Consider the following 24833-nt stretch of genomic DNA (forward strand, 5'->3'; position numbering starts at 1 on the left):
CTTCTTCCTCGGTGTAGCAGTTTTTACGTAACGCCTGCTAATAAACCAACAAGCAACAATGAGAGCAATACCGTCTGCCCTCGGTAGTTGGGGTATTTTAAGGATACGTTTCAGGCTTAATAAGCAGGAGGTGTGTACCTATGTAATTAGCCTTGGGGGAGATCTGCCATTTTGGTTTCCCGTGTCAAGATCAAAGGTCAAGTTTGCACAAAGTGACCATGAAGCGTCTCCTTCATTTGTGCACCAGATTGCCATTCATTCTTTGTTCTTAAACTACAAATGTTTTTGTGACATACTAAATCACAATTAGTATCTATAATGGCTTCCTGCCAGGGGTAGCTTCAACTCAAGTGTGGGACAAGTGGAGTGAAGAGTTGTACTGTGGAATATGTACGTTCTTGCCTCTTTGTTACACCCTCCGGGGAGCTACACATATCCATTTCCACAATTTCACATCTCCTCCCTTGCCTCCTTCTTTGTTCACCCTTCCATCTTTCCTTGTCTACATGGGAGGAAGACGGTCGCAGAAGTGGGGGTGTCACTAATGCACCTCCCTGCCCGTGATCACGTACTTACACACATGCATGGCAGAGGTCACAAGAAAAGTTCTACTTGATTTATATTAGCACACACCGTTGGACTGATAAGCTGCACGAAAGACATGGAAAACACCTCCCACCCCCATGTCCTCACCCCTTTCTCTCTCTGTCCTGGCAGCCACATGCTAGCAGAGAGCAGCCTGGACATTCTCATGAAAGGAGTGTATATTTGGAGAAGACATATCATTAAGATAGAGCGAGGGAGGATGCTCAGAAACTTTCCATCTGCTCTTTTAAAGAACATGTTATTGCTTTTCTCATTGAAGGCCTCTCGCTCTCTTGCTGGACGACTCCCAGCCAAAGGCCATTAGGAGGCACAGTCACAGACAATATTAAAAGTTGTTGCCGGGCGAGCTGTTAAATCACAGCATCACGACACATCATTTGGCCCGCTAAAAGAAGGACAACATGGACAGAGCTGATCTTTGCTTGTTGCTGTCTTGTCCTCGATTGTTGTTCCCGCAGCATTTTGAAGCAACTTTGAGCAAATTTTGGGCTGAAGGAACCACATTAATTTTTGCAGCAGAGAGGCTCTGTCGGCTAGGAACCACATTTGGTAACTCGAGAAGGGAACTCGAACTGTGACAGCTCTTACTGCCCATTAGGAAAAAATTATAATGATAAAAATAAATGTTCCGGTCACTAAATCACACATGTAAACACGTCTTTTAATGTACTCTAATACTTGCCTTTGGTGTAGCCTTTAATAAGGCAAGGAACCATTTTCGGTATAAAGCAGCAGAACCATGGAGTTATTTTTTCATGCATCATGCATGGTTTGACATCTGTTTTCGTTGTCCAGATAGCTCTTTTTTGTTGTTGTTGTTCATGTACTGTATCTCCTTCTGGTGATCTCCTTTTGTTGTTGAAATAAATTTGTCATAATTTGTTCTTGGAAGGTTGTACGCGATTTTCTTGTTCTACCGCATCCATCATGTCGTCCATTTTTGTTTCTTACGACTCTTCCTCATTCTTCGCATTTTCTGGAGTTCAAATGTGGAATTTTCCTTTCACGCAGCCTGTAAAACCTGGTCATTTTCTGCCATTTTTTCCCCTGTGTATCTGTTCTGTATAAGCAGCACAGAACCAGATTAGGGGAGAAAAAAAAGTCAAAGGGCGATTTTCCGGCCTTGCAAGTAGTTTCGGTGTGCAATGCCAGAACAGGGAACAGGATCGTGCTGTTGCGTCGAAAGCAATCGTTGCCGTCCAAGAAGTGTTTTATAGAACACACCAGATGCTGACACTAATTATCAGATTGTAGAATTCTGTGTCTCTCTGTGAATGCGTCCGCAGTTTGGGCAATATCCCGCCTGTGCTGGGATGTATGTGAAATGCACAGGAGGATAAATGAATGATACTGTCCGGCGTGGTGGAGTGCACTATTGTTATTTTGGGATGTGCCTGTCACTGTTGTGACGTGGAGTAGAAGCGGTGGAGGCTGCATGCGTGTCAGTTGTGTATATCTGTGTGACGGCTGGGCGGAACGAGCCAAACAGACTTCATTTGTTCTGCGCTGTAGGGGCTACTGTGCCCCGCCCCAACCCCCTCCTCTTCAGTCGACCACGCTATCACGAGTGAGACTCGCCTGCTTCCACAGATCCGTGACACTTTGTTTTTTATCTTTATCATTGTTGGCCGCCGGATGGACAACTTTATACACACACACACACGCACACACACATACACACACGCTGCTGTCGACTCGGATCAGTGTGAGACCTTTGATTAGCCTAAACAATTGTGTTTTATGACTTTGGAGGGTCGTGTGCCCGCGTGGGCGGTAGATCGCGCCTGTTAGATGCTTTGTTTACATGAACGAATGCATAGTCAACACACTCACACACATTCACACACACTCACACACACACTCACACACACACACACACAGGACGGACATCGACTTGACCAAAGGCGACAATGCAATTATAACTTACTGCATGGAATTAGCCTCATCCTTGTTGTTCCCCACAGCCAATCACATGGACAAGGGATTGCTGGGGGAAAAAAATATCCGTCTGCTGCCTTCAGACAGTCCTGTTCATTATGCAGCGGGACAAGTCGATGGGAAAAAAAAACAGAAATACATGCTGGCGCCACACCAATTTTACACGTCTGGTTGTTGTGTTGTTTGCGTACAAGCTTGCAGTGTGCATGAAAACTGTTGTTGATCAATACATCACAGCTTGTTGCAACAATTTGATTTGTTGGAGGTTTTTTTGTGTGCACAGTGTTGCCTCGTTTATCGTGCGGGATAGGTTCCCAAAATAGCCCTCAATAAGCGAAAGCCAACTTTATTTTTTACAATTATTCTATATGTTTTAAGGCTTTAAAAGCGCTCACCATACACTTTATATATTTTTCTAAGACGGGCATTAACATTTTCTCACATTTCTGTCTTGTTTAAACACTCTTAAGTTCAAACTTCCGTTTGAATTTTAATGATCAACCTACGAGGTTGGACACAAAAAATGAAGTGACTCACGCGTCTTTGACTCCTCTGACCCTGCCTCTTCCTCCGGGCACCACTCCGCTGAAGCGTTTTTGTATCCGTGTTAAAACATATTGCTCCTGTCGTCATATTTTCCTCCTCCTCCTCCAACCGAAGAGTGGGCAGGATATTGCTGTCCCACAACATTTGAACACTTACTGGAAATGATGAATGCAATATTTACACACTTCTGCTTCTTCTTCTTCTGTCCTTTGTAATGGAAAATTGCAACCACTTGTGTTAGTCCCTCCACCTTCCACTACATAGCCAAGATTGAAGGTGGGAGGTGTCCAGCACTGCACACTCACCATTTTGAGCATTTTGAATGCAACATCCAGTGCACTGCTTTTTGCTGTGTTTCTCAGTGTGAAGGCGCTTATGTACTCGGAAGACTAAGTGCAAGTACAGGAGTGCAGCTCTGCCTTATTTTGACAACTCCACAAATGTAATTTAATGTATTAAGTAATGTGCAGAAATAAGACAAATTTACGTTCCAATGTGTCGAAATGTGGGATCTACGTGGAAAGGTACAATTTCCAAATGTGTTCCTTCACATGAGCATCTTTTTGATTGTTGTGCACGATTATGCTAAAACTACAAAATCAGTTTTCATAAAAGTTTATGAAGGGGGGAGCGGGGTACAGGATAACCACATGAAATTGGGGTGCACATTTGTATAAATATAAATATAAATAGGATTTTGTCACTTTGTTAACATAGTGAAATATGGCATTTTTACACGTTTTTAAAATGTCTTCGTGAGGGGAAAAAAAGCATGAATATTGCATAAATAGAAATGACTAAGGTCGACAGATAGCTATATTTAATAGGATAGGACAGTAAATATGCAAGACTTAGCACAATGTAAAACGAAACGACGTTTCGAAACCAAACAACGAAACCAAACGAAGTCGCAGACATAAAAGCGTACGAAAAGGCTGAGTAGTAGCATAACAATGCAACAGCGACGTCGTACCACTCAGCACTGACCCCAATTAGGATTGTTTGGCCTTGGCGGAGGTCTATTTGCTAGCAATATGAGACAAAACATTCCATGAAACTCTTTGGTTGGGATGGGTTTTCCTCACTTTTGGGCATTGGCGGAGGTCTGCACTAAGCCGAGTGCCACTGCCGTCACACAATGCATATTTGTGCCTAATTAGGTGGAGCTGCTCCTCCACGTCACTTGACTTCCTAATTGGCTTGCCCCTCTTTGGCTGCCGTTAATTACAGCAGCTCATATTCCATTAATGACGAGGGCAGAGAGGCAACACACACACACACACACACACACACACACACACACACACACAGCTCTCATCTCGTGAAAGAAGTTCCTCCCCTAACAGGAAGTGGACTAAACGTTATCTCTGTTTCCTGCAGCATCCGTACCCGTCAGAGGAACAGAAGAAGCAGCTGGCACAAGACACGGGCCTCACCATCCTACAAGTCAACAACTGGTAAGCGAAGCTCACAGTGTGGCTATCATCCTTCCCTCAGGCCATCGCGGCTCCCAGTCACTGGAATGAATGCACCCCTCCCCCCCAGAACACAGAAACACACCACTTAAGGAATCAGGCATGCTGCCGATCAATCTAAACAGATATGTCCCGCAGTCATTTTCCAAAGCGTTAATTAAGAGTCTGAAAACATCCAATAAAATCATCTTGCGTGCAAAATGTGAACAGGGTGGTTAGTCAAGCAGCGAGAGGCTGCTGCTGATTACCCCCCACCCCCTTTTTTTTTTTTTTTGACGTGGACTTTCTCGCGGCTGACGTTTACTTGCCGTTAAAATGGCAGTGAACTTCTCATTTAGCATTTATTCACCGTGGATGAATATTTGATTGGTGTGCACTCAATGCATGGTTTTACATTTCATTGGCATAATCGCGCACATTTGTAGTCCAGGTGCGAGCAGTCAACAGAAAAAGATGCTGTCGACGACCGTTGACGATGATCTGACATTATTAACCGTACAGACATGACGTGACTTTTCAACATTCTTAACGCTCACGCAAGTGTAAACATAAGTTAACTACTGACCAAAGCAGTAAAACACTTCACTTGAACAACTGAGGTGTAATTTGAGGGCGTTTTGAGGCGCATATGTGCCACGCTTATTTATTTGAATGTTCTTAAAGGGTCATAGAAGTGTAAAAAGGAGTTAACCGAGGGTAAAAGGTACAGTAGATAACAATGAAACAGGCGAGCAAACAACAGAAATGCTGCTGATGAGCGTTCATGAGGATTCCAACCTATTGGCCTTCATTAACCATACAGGCCGTTTTAAAGTGACTTACATTGTTGTCTGTCATACAAGTGTAAAAAGAAGTTAACTACTGCCAATGTTGGGATGTAGAAACAAAAACAGTTAGTCTCAACTTTAATAACAAAGGCAAAATTTGGAGGTCATTTCCTTAACGTTCTTAAAAGGCCACACAAGTCAAAAGAAGTTCACCTGCCAGACTTGAGCAGTGCTTCTCTCCGTACGTCATGAGATGTTTCAAGTTGGGTTATTATTACTCAATCTAATATCAACATTTGAGCCTCTTCTTGGTACAGTCTGCCTTTTTTTGTTGTTTAATTTGATTTCTGCAACGTGTTGCAAGCCAATAACAAACGAGCCATTGGCTGCAAATGGCCCGACTTCAGACACCCCTGCTTTTATAGCTCTTGGTCAGGATTGGGCGCGTGAGGTGACACCAACTCCGTGAGAAAGCACAATTCTGGTCAACTATTTCGCTTGTTAGCTTCCTTCATAGTGACCGAACGATGGTGGAGGTGGGCTGTCTGTCTGAACGAGTTGTGTACACACAGGATAGAATGTTCCACAAGCCGACGAAGCACTGCCTTAACGGAGCACGTCGCCAAAGCTTGAGGATTTTTCTTTGGAGGTGTACGTCACTACGCACAGACTGATGTGGAAGTTGAAACTGAAACCAGCAGCGACATAAACTACAGCATATTCAACGGTCAAAATGAGTGCCGTGTACGAAAAATGCATGCAGGTCTGTAAAAGCTAAAAACGATAAAACCAGCTCAACTGGTCACTCACCACTGACGAGGAGGATAACGGCAGTTATTGATTAACCGTTTCAAGCGGCTTTGTAACAAACAACAATAACTTCACTGCAATGAATAGTAAATAAAATACAAATAATAAAAACACTAAAACCCTCTTAACTTTAATACTGGATTCATTTGAACGTGATTTGCTCGGCAGATGTCACGCATATGATTTTTAAACATTCTTTACTGTCATACAAAAAAAAAGGAATACCTTAACTTTTTTGTGATGACGTAAGCAAACAAAGACTATCGTTGACGTCATTTCAAAGTTGCGCTACTCTGCTAAAAAGTGTACAGTATTATTATTGATGAATATTCTTTGCTCATGTTTCACATAGCTGCTCTGTTAATTGGCAGCCTGATTTAAAAAAAAAAAACTAAACAAAACAATTTTGGCCGCCCGTTTGACTTAAATCAAAGCTGCTAACTTACAGTTTTAACCTGAGGTAGCGTTGTGGAGAAAAAGGGTGAGACAGCTAGCAGCACATGATTCCTGTCATTAGCTGTGCCTAATTAAAGGGCCCACGATCCGCCTAATAAGCGAGTTTGATCTGTCAAATAAATCTTGGGAAGTTGCATGTGTGTGAGGCTAGGAGAGAGAAGATGAAGTGTGTGAAGTGAGGCCAAAAAAAAGAATCAAAATAGAGGACGATAAGGAGGGATAGAAGAGATAAATCCGTGTTAGCGCTCCTCTAATGATGTTAACATGATGCCAGCCATTGTTCAAGCACACATCAAGACACAGGCGGCAGATTAGCGCTCGCAGCAGAAGTCTGTGGAGAATTCCTTTTACATCACATTCACACACGCGCGCACACACGAGCACACACTGGAATATAACAAGGATTTGAGAGTGGAGGGAAGCCCTGTAGAGGTTATCAGATCAGGTGACCTAGCTGGAATCCAACGGGGATCAATTCTACTTGCGCAGATAACACCTTGTCACACCATCAGTGCTAGCATGCGCACTCAAGGCTTTGTTGTTTTTTTTTATTGCTGCGGTGGGGGGGCGGATAGGAGGGAACTCACCCTGATGTGTGTGTGGGGGGGTAATCTAAGCGGCATTAGCTGTTAAAGCCAGCATGCTGGGATCCTGCTGCTCCCTCACTCAATAACGTGCGTGCGTGCGTGCGTGTTTGTAGTGGTCCGTAGAAATATTTCCATCTTCTTGTAGCGGGGCAACACATGGCGGAGATGTAAAGAAAAGAAGAGAGGGGGGGTTATGTGGGGAGACAGCTGCCATTTTGCAGACATCATTGTTGTTGTTGTTGTTGTTGTTGTTTTTAGCCTGCTACAGCCGCCACCATTGGGTGTCTCCATGGCAACCCCCTGTGATGCCTCTTGACCCACTGATTTGGTGGAGTCAATTTGCCGAGCTGTGTGTCAGCTCAACACACACGAACACACACACGCACATTTGTGACAATATTCTCTTAGAAAGGCACACATTTAGTGTCTGGATCCGATTCTCGTGTGCCTTATTTACATTGGCACTCTAAATGAATCAACATTCATATTCAAGCTAGTCTATTTATTTTCAAAGTTTATCAATTTAACAATAGTTTTCAATGGATCAACAACCAAAAACAATTACATCAAATATTACAAACATCCCTTTTTTAATGTATTGAAAGTTTGTCTATTTTGAAAATACATTAATAATAATTTTGAGTGCAAGTGTACATGTTTTGATCCATATCTCAAATTGCTACGTTGACACAGCACCTGAAACAACCCGCATGCCCAAAATGCACGTGAATAGTCACACTGGTGTCAACGTAGGGGGGTGAAGACGCAGAAGTAAACAATCCTGAATAAATAATACAAATATTGAGCAGTACGTACACAGTGGAACAGTCCAAGGGGCTGTTGAGAAAGGAGTTGTCTACCTAACCAGAACTGAAACTACTGCTTCGGCCCGACACATAAGGAGAACGGGAGGTGATAAAGGATTTTTCAACCCACAGCGGTTTGACATATGGTTTTCCTCCATTTGTGAGGATATTTTATATTCTTACCTAACGGAGCTGCTGCAGTACTTTTGTTGTCCGGCTTGACTACAATGACAGTAACGCTTTCGTACATGCGCTAACCTTTCTTCCTTTTCTTCGTAACAATCGTAAAAACAAATGAAATTGATGCATTTTGTTAGTTGCTGCGTTAGAATCCCGCTTTTATTTTTAAGCTTACTTTGCACTGAACAGGAAGTCACTCTGTGCACATTTTAACACGGTGTAACTCAACAGTAGTTATGTCGCTTAGCGATAATGATAAAGTTAACAGTATTGCTGCAGAAAGGAGCAGATTTTTTGTATAAATTGACCCCTTTGGGTCTCAGTTTAAAGCGGACACTTGTTGGAGTTTGTCTACATAGACGGGTTGTCGACATCAAGCGGGGTCCGCTGTGGTTTAGTTGGCCTGTATTGACAATTATTTACCTCATTTGATGGTCTGTGCTAATTGTTAATAGTCCAGTTGTCTGCTTTGACTGTAGTTGTGATTCACCATGGGGGGGTGTGTTTGTTTGGGTCAGTGCCTGTGTTTATATGTCATCTCATACTCGCATTGTCAAAGCTATATCTGGTCTGTCTGTTTACACTGTAGACATATTAACTGATATTCAGATCTGATCCAGTTTTTATCCACATTAGGAGGAAGCTTTATTCCAATCTGAGAGCATCCAAGTGCATGCTCTTCATGGAGAGCATGGACAGATCCGAAAAGTGACCTGGTAGTGTGAACCCCGTTTTAGTGAAAGTATGTCAAATTTGGAGGAAACGTCAGGTTAAAAAAAAAGGCTTTTCATGATCATGATTATGCCGCCCCCGCTATGTCCCTCACGTGCACTCCCGCGCCCGGTGGATGTGTTAACACACATGTCGGTGTGTATTATTGATGAAGCGCGCGGCAGCAGCGGAGGCTCAGCAGATTAAATAAAAAATGCTAAAGGCCGGCGAGGGGCGCGGATCACTCATGAATTATTGGCAGCCCGGAGCCGCACCGGGGAGGCTCAATTTGAATGGAGGGAGGGAGTGCGCATGCATGCCCGCCCGTCATCACGCTTTACACCACCGTGTCCTTAAATGGACCTAGAGTGTCATGTGACAGGTTAGTCAGTGTGGAGCACTCAGCCATGCCGTAAGCATGCATTTCCAGCTAAACTGCAGCTAAACATACGTCGTTTTTAATTCAATTCAACCTACACTGCAGCATTCATCATATAATTAGCGATTTTTTTTTTTTAACATTTGCTCCCGTTGGGGAAAAATGTAACTAAAAATGATGCATTTCATTTTGCATACAGACAATATTTTAAGCACCATTTTAACATAAAAATTCTCTAATACGTATATGACAAACTTCCAAACTCCACTGAAGACGGGGTGTCCAAGGTGCGGCCCAGGGGACATTTTTGATTGGCCTGCGCCATATTCCAAAAATAAAATCAAACATGGCCCACATTTGAACATTATAGATATGAGATCCACAGTAAAAAGTAAAAAAATGTAAAACATTAAGAATATTCATGTTAAAATGTGTGTTATCAGACAAGAAGCTATATCACACTAATACAAAGCACACACGTAGGAGTCCTTGTTTGTCATTGAACTTTGTAGGACGTCTTGAACTACTTTGGATTGATTTTTTTTGTGTTTTAATAAACAAAATAGAAAACATCGTTATTCCCCACATTCTTTGCACACCCATTTCTCAAGACTACCCCCACCTGCTGTCAGGAATGGTTATTTCTGTATTTCCTGTTGCCACATTTCTCAGGCACTGTATTTGTGGTGCGTTCAAGTGCATCTCGGATACAGTTGCGGTGATTGTTCTTACTTTGTTCCACGTCATATGGTTGTTGCCAGAGGAGGACAAAGGCAGTGTCTGTGTGACACTCTTCGTTCTTTCTCTTCCCGCTCGTATTTCACCATTAAACACACAGGTGTCATGTCAGGAGTTGTGCGCCTTCATTGTCCTGGCCTGGCTGCGGTTTGTCGTTTGACACTCTCATTTAGTGTCATTATGCTCTGTTAGTCAGCAGTCGCTGTCGGATCTCACATTGTGAGTTGTCACGTGTGTGAAAACACACACACAAGAAGTGATTGTTGTCCTTGAACATGTCACACACGCACACACACACACACACACACACACATACACAAGCTCCTATTTTCCCACTCTACGCTAAGTTGTGCTAACGCTCCCCTGATGTAAAAATCAATGCAGGGGTCATCAGGTTTCCCTTGTCGGTGCAACCCCCCCGCCCCCACTGTTCCCCTTCCAGCATGCAATTTAATCATGGCGCTTTAAAGGCGGCGTTTAAGCCTCGCCGAGCCATTGTTTGGTCAATAAGGCCGCTTTTAGCAACATCTTAAAAGCATAGACAGGGAGAGCATACACGGGTCCAAGTTACTTAAGGAGGGAGGGGCACGATCATTGCATTTCTGGAAGGACCAACAGAGGAGAGACGGCAACAAGGGGAGAAAATACTGTTTAAGAGACAACATTATTTGGGCAGAACTTTGAATAGTTCGGTGTAAAAAAAAACAAAAAACAAACGTAGGTATTAACTACTGTGGCTGTAGGCAACCTCCTGATGTAGTTTTTTAATTTTCTATTCCCTCCACAAGATGGCAGTAGCTAGCATCATGAGTGGTCAGCTTCCAGCAGCTTGATCCATCTCTGCATGCGCTATAAAATGTTGCTACTCAGCTGCTGGTGTGAAACATGTGTGTTATATTTTCCATCACTCTCTCTCTATTTAAAAGTCAACTCAAAACCCACTTTTTTGCTAAAGCATAGTTAGAACTGACCCCTGATAGACTGATATGTGTCAGAGACACTTCCCTGTGTTGCTTGGACGAAGATAAAGACTTCTGGGTGGATCTAAAATCTATCCTTCCCTATTTTTCTATCCCAACCCAACCGGTCAAGACAGATGGTCGCCCCACACAGCCTGGGTTCTGTTCAAGGTGTCTTCCCCGTACAATCGACTCATCAGTGCTATTGATGCTGACTGCAGCAGTTTGCTCCTTACCGTTATTACAACATCGGTTCTGTTGCTGCTGTGTTTTTCCTTTCCACTTTCTCATGCACTCCAAATGATTTTTATAGTTAACAAATAACTTGTTGTATATAATGAATGTTCACATTTAGAAAATGACAGCCTCTCTCCAATTATCACCTGCTTCCAATTCATGTCCCTTTTGCAGCACAAGCGTAGTTAAAACATTTACGTGAGCTACGTTACAAGGAAATGTATTTTTTTCCGATCCTTTGGTGGATCGGTTTTATTGCATTTGTCATGAGAGAGGTCGAGCTGGTTTTATTGAATTTCTGTGACTGCATATTCAAATAGTCTACAGGAACAAGCATCAGTTCTCGCTCGGAGAGCTTCTCTTGATTTCACATCATCGGAATTCCTCAAGTTGTGTAAGGCTGTCTCAAAACAGTCACACCTGACGGGTGAAAATTAGAAGAACGAAAAATACGCGCCTGGCAAACAGGTGGAGTGAGTCGGGTCTGCCGGTTCAGCCTGATGACAGCGAGCGACTCGTTTACTTGAGCTCTTGTTGTGTGTGCGTGTGTGTGTGTGTGTGTGCGTGTGTGTGCGTGTGTGTTGGAATTAGAGGAGGCCCACTTTCAGTCAGGCTGGTTTACACACCTCTGTTGAGACAAAAAGTAAGCTGTAAATGTCGTCATAAGCCCCTTTTCAACCTCACTCTTTCAACCTCGTTCCTCACTCTGCAACGCGGGAATCGGGGCCGAGTTGAAGTTTCTGGCATTTTGGCCACCTTTGTATGTACTTTTGAAGTTCCTGGAACCTTCAGGTGGGATTTGCAGCGCTGAGCATATCTGATTGGATGTCTACTGTCTGTTTGTGGTGGGGGTTGGTTGCAAGTGAGTTTGAACGGTGCGAATGATTACTGGTGTTTTATTTTTGATTCAGTTTGTAGCTGAACAATGCCAGCTCACAAGTAGCTTTGTCTTATCTACTTGTCTTTATTCGTCATACATGTAAAGACAATGTTGTTATTAGTTATGACTGGGTTTGCTTTTATCTCTACAATGTGCTATGGGCCCATTTTAAAAAAAAAAAAAAAGAATTGCAGTCCGCAACTCACCCAAGTGTTGCCAAACGGCGGAAGAGTGTCTCCAAGCACTGTCTTCTTCGCACTACTGCTAGTCATGACTCTCGCTGTGTCAAAGGCCGACTCCTACTGCCACATTCCCATTTGAGTGTGTTTATGAGCAAGGGCGAACGGGTTGCACCGAATTGAGTCTATGGCGGTCCAACTTATTTGTGGCGGCCAGCCACAACACCAAACATGCACCGTCAATATGACCCCCACCACTGACCTGCAAATCACAGGGAAAAAAAACTGTGATTCCTCCATGTTCTTTAGCTTGTGAAGACATGTCTTATTGTGCCAACAGAAACACGTATGAGGCGTCCACGTGCACAGCAACCCCCCCACCCCCCCCACCCCACAGAACAGTACCTGAGGCTAAACCTGCCTTTCACTTCATTTGACTCACTTTTATCTCTACACCTGTTTTGTTTTGTTTTTTTTACTGTGGGAAAGATGGCGGCTGCTGTGGTGATCACATGCTGTGTGCTGCTATCTCTGACTCAAATAGTGACTAACATGCTGATAAATGTAAGGGGGAAAAGCCCTCACCTCCCTCACTGTATGTGAGTGATGTCATCAAGTGTAGGTTTGTTGACGCTGCCTGTTATTGGTGTCACCATGGCGACCGCAACTTGAGGATTAGCCTAACTGGCTGCAATCAAGTCCTGCATGCGGATCAAATGCTGCGTGTAATGTGAAGATGTGCTGCAGGATTTGTCTTGTGTGGCACCGTCCTTTTTTGGGGTGGAAGATTGTGATGGCCCTGAGGCCGTGCTTTCGGAATTTGACCAAAATTGTCCGGAAAAGTACTCAAACGACATGACAGGATTAGCTCTGTATGCTTAATTTGCCTTTTCTTTGAATAGCCTTGCTCTATAGGGTTTCTTTTTGTACGGACGCACAAACACACGCACACTGCACATCAGCAGTGCCGGTTCAAGGATGCGAATGTTGTGTTTGTGTACAATCCCCCAACTCGTCTCCCCACTCTTTGAAAAGCAGTTTAATGGTGGATTCATGCCACTCTTGGACGCCTGTATGTGCATGTGTGTATTTTATGTGTGCGCACCGTGGGGGGATTAGGTGACCTCTCATTTTAAAGCTCCCTTTTAAATTTCACAGTTTTCTTATGTTTCCCTGCATCACATTCGTGTGTGTGTGTGTGTGTGTGTGTGTGTGTGTGTGTGTGATGTGCCTCTCGCATGTCAACACAGGCCTCCTGACTAATAACAGCCTGGCATACCCACCCAATTTTCCCCAGTGGTGCACGAGGCCAGGTGACCCCCGCATGACCTTGCAGCCATGCCTATTTGTTAAATGTGTGTTTTGCACACTCCTGCTTTAATGCATGTGCGAACATGTGCGTGTATTTATATCTCCCACAGCGCTGCAGGTAATATAGCACACCTTCTGCCCGCCCCCCACCTCAGTTGACTACGATCTTGAGGAACACCATTTATATACTTTAAAGCAGAGGTGTCCAAAGTGTGGCCCCGAGGCTCTTTTGACTCCTAAATCTAGCTGTTAATAACTTTTCTGTAAAAGTTAGTGTTATTTTGCATGTGTGTGTGTGTGTGTGTGTGGGTGAGGCGTTAATTGCAGTTGGGAGCAAACAATCGATGTTGGCTGTGCACTGACAACCTGATGATAAGCTCCACCACGTTCTCCGCCTTCTTTGTGGCGCTCTTAAATCACCTTGATTGGCAGCCAGCATCGCTGCGTGGTTAGCAGAGTTATTTGCAGCCCTTTGCTAAGATTTGAATATGCATCACGCACCTCACTGTTGGCGTGCACCAAAATAGGCTAAGACCTGCTCAGTGTGCGTGTGTGTGTGTGTGTGCGCGCGCGTGTGTGTGTTTATACAATGAATTTAAATCAACCAGAGTAAGCAGAGTAACCTTTTGTATATCCAATCTGGATCTTTCCACTGCTCGTTATTAAATTACCTCCTAATTGGTCACACGCTGAAGGCAGCTGATGAAAAAGACAATTTCTTGCTTTTAATTGGCCATTTCACGTGCACCGCATGTACACCTGTGTGTGTGTGTGTGTGTGTGTGTCTGTCTGTCTCACTGTGTGGTGTGTGTTGGTTGTAATGAGAATAGGACACTGGCCGTCTCAATCAGTTCCACTCTTTACCGACCAGTCTGGAGGACGGATGCAGACATGAGCAATCACTGCACTCAACATTTCCCCCCCCATAGGAACTAATGTAAATAGAAATCATCTCTTCCAGAATGAAAAATGTGGCCATCATAAAACCTTTAACTGTCCAGGCAATGTTTTCGGTGACATATTGGCATCCTTAACTGCCATAGAAGTGTAACAATAAGTTAAGCAGCTGCGTAAAAGTATATGAAACCACAAAAAAAGATGATGATGATGATCCATGGGTAACTGTCACACAATTGTAAAAAGAAGTTAACCACTGCATAGGGACACTCAAGAGTACAGTAAAATGGTGTACGGACCAGGACTGTGTGTGCCTGGGTTTCTTTGCATGAATGCGGCTGACTTTGCAGTGCATGTTGCTTTCTTCTTTTATTCGTAATGTTTATGTTTAACGTTTGTGGCCATCTTGCACTCAGCAGCCAGGATGTAAGCACTACATAATATACAGTATAGTGTGGCTATGCTAACTTACAGTTCTGGTTTTATGGCTATCATCAAAATGTTTTTGCCCGTGACATCGCAGAAAAATAGTACAACTTTTTCACTTCCAATCTAATAGCGATATTGCAGCCTTGAATATTAATATCAGCATGAATCAGTCATACGTTTAGTACTTATTTTGTAGTGTGGAATGTTAGAAAAGGCTTGATCAGGTGATATTGATCCAACAGAGAACAAGAATCAGCAACAGTTGGTATGAGGAAAACTGGCCCACCTCTTAAAGAGTAATGGGGAAAAAATATTATAGCACCCTTGTTTCTTCAGTTTCTTGTTCATTTTAATGCCTGATTCAACTAAAGGCACCTTTGTTTGGACAAATATAACAATGACACCAAAAATAGCTCATAAGAGTTGCATTTTTTGGCAGTGCAATGCTATAGCTAGTCATGTAAGAACCTAAGTGATTTGGTTATTATCAAGAAAACCATGGAAGTTGTTAGATATCAGCTCTTACATTCAACTCTCTTATGAGTTATATTTGTTATCATCATCATATTTGTCCAAACAAATGTACCTTTAGTTGTACCAGGCATTAAAATGGATCAATAAACTGAAGAAACAAGGGGGGGTTAATCATTTTTCCATGACATGACTCTTCTCTAGTTTTATCCACAAAGCAGTGGCCGCTGGTTATGAAATAGTGAGGTTGGAGGCCTGAATGAAGCCTTTAAACCCAACGTTACTCACCTCCGACAGGGACTGGTCATCGTTTCTGTCATAACTAATGACTTCTTGTCCCGTGGGAGTTTCCTGTATGATGCTGCTTTTAATTGGAGTTCGGTCGTATGCTGATCAATTCAACTTTATTGACACGACACTAAACGGCATCAGCTAGCTCGCTAACGCTAGCTCGTGCTAGGGCCAGGGATGTGTGCCATAATCCATTAATTTAATGCAATTTATTATTATGTTATATTATTATTACTTAATTAATTTTATTAAATGGAATTGCCAACAAAGTAAATTACATTAATTACATGAAATTAAATGAATTAATTATTAGAATTTAATTACTTTTGCCATTTTTTTTTACACATTTTGCACACTATTTGTTATGGATTTTATTTGATATTGGAGAATTTATGACTTAGTTTTCATTTTATTGATATTACTGGAGAGTTACTCGAAAATATAATTGAACAAGAAAACAAAAACAGCAAAAATGGGAAAATCAGCAGTAATTTTGCAAGAAAAAAAGTTGTAATCTAATGATTTTATGAGAATAAGGATGTAATATTATGAGGAAAAATAAAGTGTTACACTTTCCCAGTTCGGTGCCACCACGGGAAACTTGTGCATAACAAGTTTTGCACTTAGCTGCAACAGCTTTTTCGGACTTCGAGAAAAAATACACACGGTCAACATCACTTCTACTCTTTGCTACTTTGTTAGCACATTATCACACGCTGTTGTTGTGGATAGATGTGCTGGGGCGGAGTCTGGAATCGACGGCTTGTATCATGCCAATATGGGAGATTTTAGATGCAGGCCGCTACAACTCAACATGTTTGAAAGGCAGCACTTATTCAGCAGTTACTGAGAGTTTGTGCACTTCTTGTGTTTAAATGTTACCAGGATCAAGAAGTAAAAACATTTGAGAATCTGCAACAGTTGATAGATGGCTTTTGAAAAAAGTAATATTAATTTGAAAATGTTTATATAAATAACCAAATAATAATAATAATAATAATAATAGTAATAAATACAATGAATTAATTAATACAAAATAATAATTACATACATATAAATACAAAATATAGAAAATAACAATTGCTTACTATTAAATAATGATGATAACCAAAGAAAAAGCAAAACACACGTATGAAGTTTACCCTTATCTTGTGCTGACATATCGTGTGTGTTGTTCCTAAATTGTAGAAGCTTTCACAGGTTGAGGTTCCACTGTCGTCTGGAGGCCGTAGTGGTCTTGGATGTTGTGGTCCAACACATGGACTGCATGTGTGCTGTTTGCTCCCACACTAAGACTAAATGCTTTTTTTGGGGGGGGGGTCACCATCCATCTTGTCCTCTCTCTCTCTGTGTTTTGGGCTCAAATGGAGGAATAGCACCAGTGTGGTGCGTCTTGCCAAAATAGCGCAGCTATTGTTGCATTTTGGCCAAAGAGCTCCCTTCATTATGTTGCCAAGGGTGGCAGGGGAGTGAAGCAGCCATAAACGCTGGCCCTATGGCACCCGGGGGTCGTGCTAAGGTGAAGTCTCACTCCCCATCCAAAAAAAAGAAGGCTACGGTCTCTCCTCTCCTTCACCTCTCTTCTCACACTGCTTCTCAGCTTATTAACGGCCACAGCAAGAGTGTCTGCTTTGCTTTTTTTTCCCTCGCACTCCTCCTCCTCTTCTTGCCATTCTGCCGCTCCATTCCCCCGGCTGCTATTATGAGAGGCATTTTATCCTTTGTTGCAGGCCCCATGGTGCATCTGGCCTCCGATACGGGCACGTCAGGGACAGGAAACTGGTGAGAGGTTGTTGCAGGGGAGGTTGGGGGGTGAGTTATCCAGTGTGGTGGACCAGAGAGAGGGCCGGCATGATAAGAAGTGATAAAACAGGGCAAGGAAACGCATACATGAAGGAAAGTAGCAGGCGTAATGATGCACTCTAAAAAGAAGCACTTTTTCTATGCAATTTTGTGTGTAGTAGTTCCACTGACCACACTGTAAAGCTGCAACGTGCTAGCTTGACTTTCTAAGAAGTCCACCTCCTTCTGCCAGAACAACCTCTTCCTTGCATCGGCATCCGCACAGAATATCTAAGGAAATATATATAGAAAATATATATCGGATATGTATAGGATAGCAGGGGGGGGACAATAAGAGGTCAACAGTTAGCCGGCGCTGGCCCCCAGTTGACCTTCTATAAAGGGCCCGCAGAGGAGAGGAGTTAGTGGAATGCTCCTCGACACTCCTTCCCTCCTGCACTCCCATATCTCCCCCAGCAAAACAGGCCTGCGAGGGAAGGGGGGCGGAGGAAAAGGGGTGATAAAACTCCAGACGTTCCCTCATTTGATGGTGTTCTGCCATGTCAGTGCATTCCTCTTTCGCTCTCTTTGCCCCCCACCCCTTTCCAAAAAAAGCAACAACAAAAAAATCCATCATTTTAGTGTAAAAAATAAAAAATAAAAACTCATCACTTATTCTGGATCGGCTCCGTCACTGGTGCTTTGTAGATTTCTTTTGTACATGACAAGAAAAATATTTTCTGGCAAAAGTCAGCACAAATATTTTCCAGCTTTTTGTCCTTCCCTTACAGCTGCAGCATGTTGCAGGATGCATGGAGTTATAGCGCAGACGTTAGTGCATCAAATCAGCCTTTTCATGACATAAAACAAGTGCGATGCATTCAGTCATGAGGGGTCAAACACATTCACATCCAAGCGTCCTTTTGTTTTCCTCCTTTCCTCCTCAGCTCAACGTCCTCCTCCTCCTGACCCCTTAAACGCTCCTTTTCTAAAGGAGGTGCAGCGGCTATAGGAGTTTTGTTTCCTTCAGTGAGGCGAACACTCCCCCTTTTTAGAGATGAAATACAAGAGTGCGGCAAGGGCAACAGCAGGAACACATAAATCACGTCACAAAATCCCCAAGAGCCCTCTCTCCTCAGGGTCATCACAGGTCGCAGGGTCACTTCACAAGGGGTCGAGCCCAGCCAGGCCAGGGTGGGTCAGCGTGCGTGCGTGTGCGTGTGTGAGCGAATGTAGGAGATTTAAATATGTTTGTGTTTTTATGATGGGTTGCGTAGTCGAGGGATTTGTCCACATTTTGTTTCCTTTAGCTACTGACTGCACTTTACAGTTTTTTTGTTGTGTTTGTTTTTTCATTTTGTCCACTCATGTCAAAGGTTGAAAGGCATGTAAATATTGAATTGATGGTGGGAAACATTGCATTGCGTAATTCAATATAGCAAATATTGTCTATTTTGGGATGTATGAAATATTATTCTAAAATATGTCAAACGAAAACAATTTTCTTGCATTTGTCAGCATTTTCACACATGATCTGAAACAGTTGAGGGCTATCTAGCGCCACCTACGGACTCAAAAGTGTGTTTTTTGGCAAGCAATCAGACACTGATTTGATGAAGGTGATATGAATGTAACATGTGTAGCGATGTACCTTTTCAAGGTCGCCATTGCCTTATTAACATTATTTCATCTTGTTCTGTTTCCTTTGCTCCTCCTCTGGGTCTCCTCCAGGTTCATCAACGCCAGGAGGAGAATAGTTCAGCCTATGATTGACCAGTCAAACCGTGCAGGTAAGTTGCTGGTATTTAGCAGATCAAACACACTCCTTACACTACTGCAGGACTGAAAACAAAGTAGACATTTTGTTTGCCCCCCCTCCCCTGTGTTTCTTTTTTCGGGTGACCGTTGTTTGGCTTTTTGGCTCCAGACCTGTTTTTACGCCCCTTCCTCCCCTGCCAGCCTGTCCCCATTTGTGGTTGTTTTAGGGAGCTGGGGATAGGGAGCCCCCCACCCACTGGTGCACAGCTAGGTTTGGACTGCTGTAAACTTTATTACCTGTAATAGGGGTCAAAGGTCGGGGTGGTATTAGGGGCGCAGTAAAGTTCAAAGGCATTCAGAGGGGCCGAGCGCTTGCTTTTGCTTGAGTGACCCCTGAGCGGCCTAAATGGAAGCTAAGTGGATTTCTATGAGGGCGCAACAATGGTGGCAAACACTATCGGGTTTCACTTATCGCCGGTGAGCTCACGTCCGTGCACACCGATTTACGACACGGCGGCACCTTAACCCAGACTTCTGGCCAGGTGTTTACATTACATACACAGCAGCATCGTGCTAGCTTGCAGGCTATCTTCCTGGTGAGGGTTAGACGAGTATTTGTGTTTGTTCTGAGGTTTACCATTTTCTATACTGACGGAAATGGCAAAAATAAAAACTGTGATGACGTTGTGTAATCCTGCTAGCTCGCCAACTTACTAAAAAAGCAACCAACAAACGGCAATCAGCACAATGACAGCGGAAAAATGGCAGCCTGTGATCGTGAACATTAGGAAATCAACCCAAATGTTTGAAAAAGACACTTCTAAAGTCGCACCATCACTCCTCGCTAGATTCCAGTACAACGAGCCTCTACGCTCCCTAACTCTGCCTGCCTGTTTTGCTTTTTCTTTGGCCCTAAGCAGCCCTAACAAGGACTCGTCAGAAAAGGAGGCTGATTGAGTCATGTTTACATTTTTTGTAGAGTAAATAACGGTTTATGATGGTCAGTTTCACCCAGGAACAGATTATTGTGGGAAAAATTGCCAAAGTTGGAACAAATTAGAGGTCGATCCCCCAAAACATTGATAATGAGGTCAGGTGAATATAAAGAACACAGTCAAAATCTTGAATTTGTACTTCGATGTTTGTCTTCAGTAGATTTCGGCAAGTCATCAAACCTTTTCTTGCAAGAAGAGTTGTTTTTCTTGTAGTTGCGTAGATGTTCTCCTAAGTATACGTACACGTAGATATTCTCCTAAGAAAGCCAAAAGCTGACTTTGAATGTTGAGCTTTGAGCTTCATGAGCCAGAGCGCTGTATTTAATGACGAGATTACACTTGGACTAATAATGGTACACAAAGTGTATGTTACTGCCGTCCTTCAAAGGAGAGTCCTTGAGAGTGTGTGTAGTGACCTAGGGTAGTGTGTGAGGGGCTCTGCGGGGTTAGACCTCATTAAAGCATTAAAGTCTACCAGGAGCTTACCGTGCACAGCAGACATGGAGCAGAGAGGCGGTTGAAAGACAACCTGTGCGTGCAGCGGCCAACAGATGATCCCGCTTCGGCCACTGAGCCTTAATTAAAAGCACTAATTGACCACTATGTGCCCCCCCTGCCTCCGTCTCCCCTCTCCACAGTAAGTCAAGGAGCTCCCTATAACCCAGATGGCCAGCCCATGGGGGGCTTCGTCATGGACGGCCAGCAGCACATGGGAATCAGACCACCTGGTAAGGCTTCTTCTCCGCGTCACCATCTTTCCTCCCTGGTTGTGGTCCTCCTCCTCATCAAGTCACCTGACTTCACTTTCCCATCATGCACCTCCCTCACACTAGCCCCCTCCCAACAAAAACAGGTGTGATCAATCACAGCTTCATCCCTCCACTCACCATGCACTCCTCTTCCTCCTCTTCTTCTATCTGAAGATTCCCCCCCTCCAGCCTCCCATGAGAGACTAGGCCGTGTCCACACGGGAACGTTCCCAGGATTTATTTTTTTACATTAATTTTTTTTGGCGGGTTGAAAAAAAGTGGATGAGTCAATAGTTTCATGCAGACGGTAACGGATCACTGAGTGAAAAGGATGTAATACACAAGGCACACCTACGTGTGGCGCTGTAAACACACGCCCAGACAGAACCACGTGACACACCACACTACCGAAGAAGGAAGAACACATGCGCATGAGTCCTGAATTTTCCGGTTTCCAAGGCTCATGTAGACTTACGATGCAGCGGAATTACTTCTGTGAGTCATTTTGGAGAAAAAGACAGCAAAATATCAGGAGACTGTTGGCCGGGGTGCGAAATATTCATATATTATGTTGGCTCGTCGTCAAAGCTCACTTCTGGTCACGTGATGGTGACGGATCGGTGATGTCATCATTTCTGAAAAACAGCGGTTCAGCCGTTTATACGGGAACGACAAGCCGGCATTTTCAGATTTTCCCACTCTGGAAGCCGCTCTCAAAAAATACCGTTTCAGGGTAAAACGGATAAAATACTTTGCCGTGCGGACCTGAAAACTTTTCCCTGTGGGTAGCTCCCTAGTCTCCTTAAGCCACATCTCCACATCGTATTGCAGATGCCCTGTGGAGTGCATTGTGGTGGTCTACAAACGTTCCATTTTAAGGTTTTATCTTCTGTACTGCATTGACGTTTACGGTCTCTCCCTTCCTTCAGGACCAATGGGTGGCATGGGTATGAACATGGGCATGGAAGGTCAGTGGCACTACATGTAGCCCCGCCCTCGCCCACTGGGGCCGACCAATCACAACACAGAGGCGAATGTAAGTACTTTTTTTGTACGTTGTTACAGCTCTGCTTTGGGATAAGGGTAGCCTTGTAAACGCTTTATAAGCAAGTTAACAAGGATGTTATAAACACTTAGTAACAGTCGGAAACTATTTCATGTATTTGTTAGCTTTCTTGCTCTCTTTATTGCACTGTTACATCTTTATAAAGCCTTAACTAACTAGCTACTATTGTTCATTACATGGTTAACAACCAACAATAGTTGACTTGTTATCACATAGTCAATTTATAAGCAAAGGATAAACACTTGACAAAGTGGTAGCTTAATCACTTGGTGGGTAAAGACGGCACAGGGGTCATGGAGGAATGGGTCAGGGGGTGTACCGTATCGCCATGGCAACAAAGTATAGGCCCGTAAACAGTCATGGCCAGAGGTAGTGTCATGAATTAATGCATTCAATGGGTCTCATTGAAGCACACATTGGTCATAGCACATAAACCCCCTCCCATTCACAGTAGGTCAATTTCACCTCACACAAACACCTTTTTTCTTTTAAAATCCTCACCTCGCCCCCCTCACTCTCTCCCTCTCGTTCGCCCCGGGGGCCAAATAACTCCCACATAATTCTTGGATGTATACAAGCCTGGCGTGGTGACAGTGTAGTATTGACGGCCGCTCTGGGTTTGTGTTTGGAAGCGTATGCTCCGTCTGTGTGGGCACATACTGTATGTATATGTATATGTCTGCGTGTGTGTGTGTGCATGGTAATAGGATTACTCCTGGCACAGGGAGGGTACGCAAACCAGTACAAAATGGAGGAGGTAGCCAGCAGGGTATGCAGCTTAGCTGGGCCTAATTGACTAGATCCAAATTAAATATGCCATCAACGGAGGTGTGACCAATGGATTTGACTTATTCAGTTTACCAAAATAGAGACCATTAACCCTCCACAGAGTGTGTCTCCATTAAAAAAAATAAATTCAATAAAACATACCACACCTTGTTTCTAGTGGCTAATGTCCACCAGCACAACAAAGACGGAAAATGTCCAAACCAATGTCATCGTTAGGCGAGGAAACGTAGTTACGGAATCACTGTAAGTGTGTGTGTGTGTGTGTGTGTGTGTGTAAACATGAGGGCTGGCTGTCCGTGTCCAAGCCGCCTCCTTCCAGCAGCTGCTCGCCTTCCCAGCAGACCTCGCTTTAAACAGCCTCAATTTGCCTGCTGAATCCCGTAATTGGGCCACCAGAGGAATCCTCCGCGAGACGAACGAAGATGAGGAGGCAGTCGAGGAAGAAAGACCGTGGAGGGAGGCACAGAGGGTGGGAGGGAGGCGGGGGAGCAAGCGAGCGAGAGTGGAGTAAATGACAAGGAGGAGGGGCAGAGATAGGGGAGGATGGAATGGACCAAGGGAGGAAGGAAAGGGGGGAGGAGACTTTCCTTACAGCTTCATCAGCTAGCTTGTAGCCATCAGTCTGTCTTTCTAGGTCAATGAGAGGATGAAAGTGATGGCTTGTATTCTTTTGTGACCAATTACATTAATAGGTTATGATGATGGGGGGGCTTATTTGATTAAGACAGCGCAGGGTCATTATATTTTATCAACATTTTTCATTAGCATAGCTGAGCTTTTGTTACTGTGGGGCCACAAGGAGTTCTTCTTCTTCCTCTTCTTCTTCTTCTCCTTAATATGAGGCAGTCACATTGCAACATTAGTTAAAGCGAAAGCCAATTAGTGCTGCTTAGCGACCAGCGTTATTGCACGGCTTACATCCCCTTGCGAAACAATACACCTGTCAGCAGAGATGAAGTCCGCCAAGTCGAGCAGAAGCGAGCCTTTGAAAGCTACAGAAATGACTCTCATGTGACCTTTGGCCCTGTTTCCCCCTTTCCCCTTTTGCATGAAATTAGCCACGGGTGCTCGCCCAAAACTGTACTTTTACTTCAAAGCGGCATTGGACGAATTAACGACGGCGAACAGCCTACAGTCATTTGGAAAAAACGAGGAACCCAGTGGTGTGACTCTTGGTCAAAATGTGCACCTCAACTTTGTTGCCTGTTATTATTTTTCTGATAATTCACCACATGGTGGCACTCATGTTAAACCCCACAAGTTAAATTAACTTGCAATTTCTCACCCGTGCTACAAAACACCCTAGTGTAACTTTAGGGAGTTTTGCCAAATCACCAGGAGATTTGGTACACACCTTTATGGGACAGACAAGCACATGCGCGTAAAATATGAGCAAGATTGGTTGAAAAACATGGCCGCCATCGAGCAAAACATCTTTGCAGGGGCACCGGCGGGATTGAGCAACTAATTGCCCATAAGTCATTTAAGCACTTATTGTCTAATGATGATAAACCTTTGAGGATTCCACATATGCTAGCATGTCTTCCAAAGCATTTGGACCTTATGTTTTCCCCATGAATGTATTTGGAATATTTGGGATGCTTTCACGGCCATTCCCAGTTAGCTCCTCTTGGAACGCTTGAGTGAACGTCGCCTGTAAAGCCCCCCGATCTCGGCTGGAGAGCCTTTGTCCCACGATTCATTGCTCCAATCATTAAGCGCAAATTTGTTAATCCGCCGCTGAGGGGTCAAGATTCCCCCCCCCACACACACACACACACACACACACACACACACACACACACACAGCACCACCACTACCACACCATCAACTTCCCTTCCTGCTGGATAAACTTTTACTATGAATGAACGCTGTCCCTTTGGGGACATGGCAGCCCCTCATATGGTCCCTGTGAACTTTGACGTGTCCCCTCAGGAATCTCCCTGCACCCCCAAGCATCAGAGAGGGAACTCGATGTATTGATTGGCTTATTAGTGGTAAACCTTATTAGCGATGTGCAGTCCGTCAAGCTCCTTTATT

At 43.8% G+C, this 24833-nt stretch overlaps 1 protein-coding gene across 1 annotated transcript in view; it reads left to right on the top strand.

Annotated features, from left to right (window-relative positions):
- LOC129194393 (homeobox protein Meis1) overlaps positions 1-24833 on the top strand; it is an 86433-nt gene that overhangs the window by 57184 nt on the left and 4416 nt on the right. Inside the window, exons 9-12 of the mRNA XM_054799602.1 lie at positions 4471-4547; positions 19167-19225; positions 20827-20916; positions 21867-21973. Coding sequence (XP_054655577.1) covers positions 4471-4547; positions 19167-19225; positions 20827-20916; positions 21867-21925 — 285 coding nt within the window. The 3' untranslated portion in view covers positions 21926-21973. The remainder of the gene's footprint in view (positions 1-4470; positions 4548-19166; positions 19226-20826; positions 20917-21866; positions 21974-24833) is intronic.

Source organism: Dunckerocampus dactyliophorus, chromosome 14 (genome assembly GCF_027744805.1).
Source record: "Dunckerocampus dactyliophorus isolate RoL2022-P2 chromosome 14, RoL_Ddac_1.1, whole genome shotgun sequence".
Lineage (NCBI taxonomy): Eukaryota > Metazoa > Chordata > Actinopteri > Syngnathiformes > Syngnathidae > Dunckerocampus > Dunckerocampus dactyliophorus.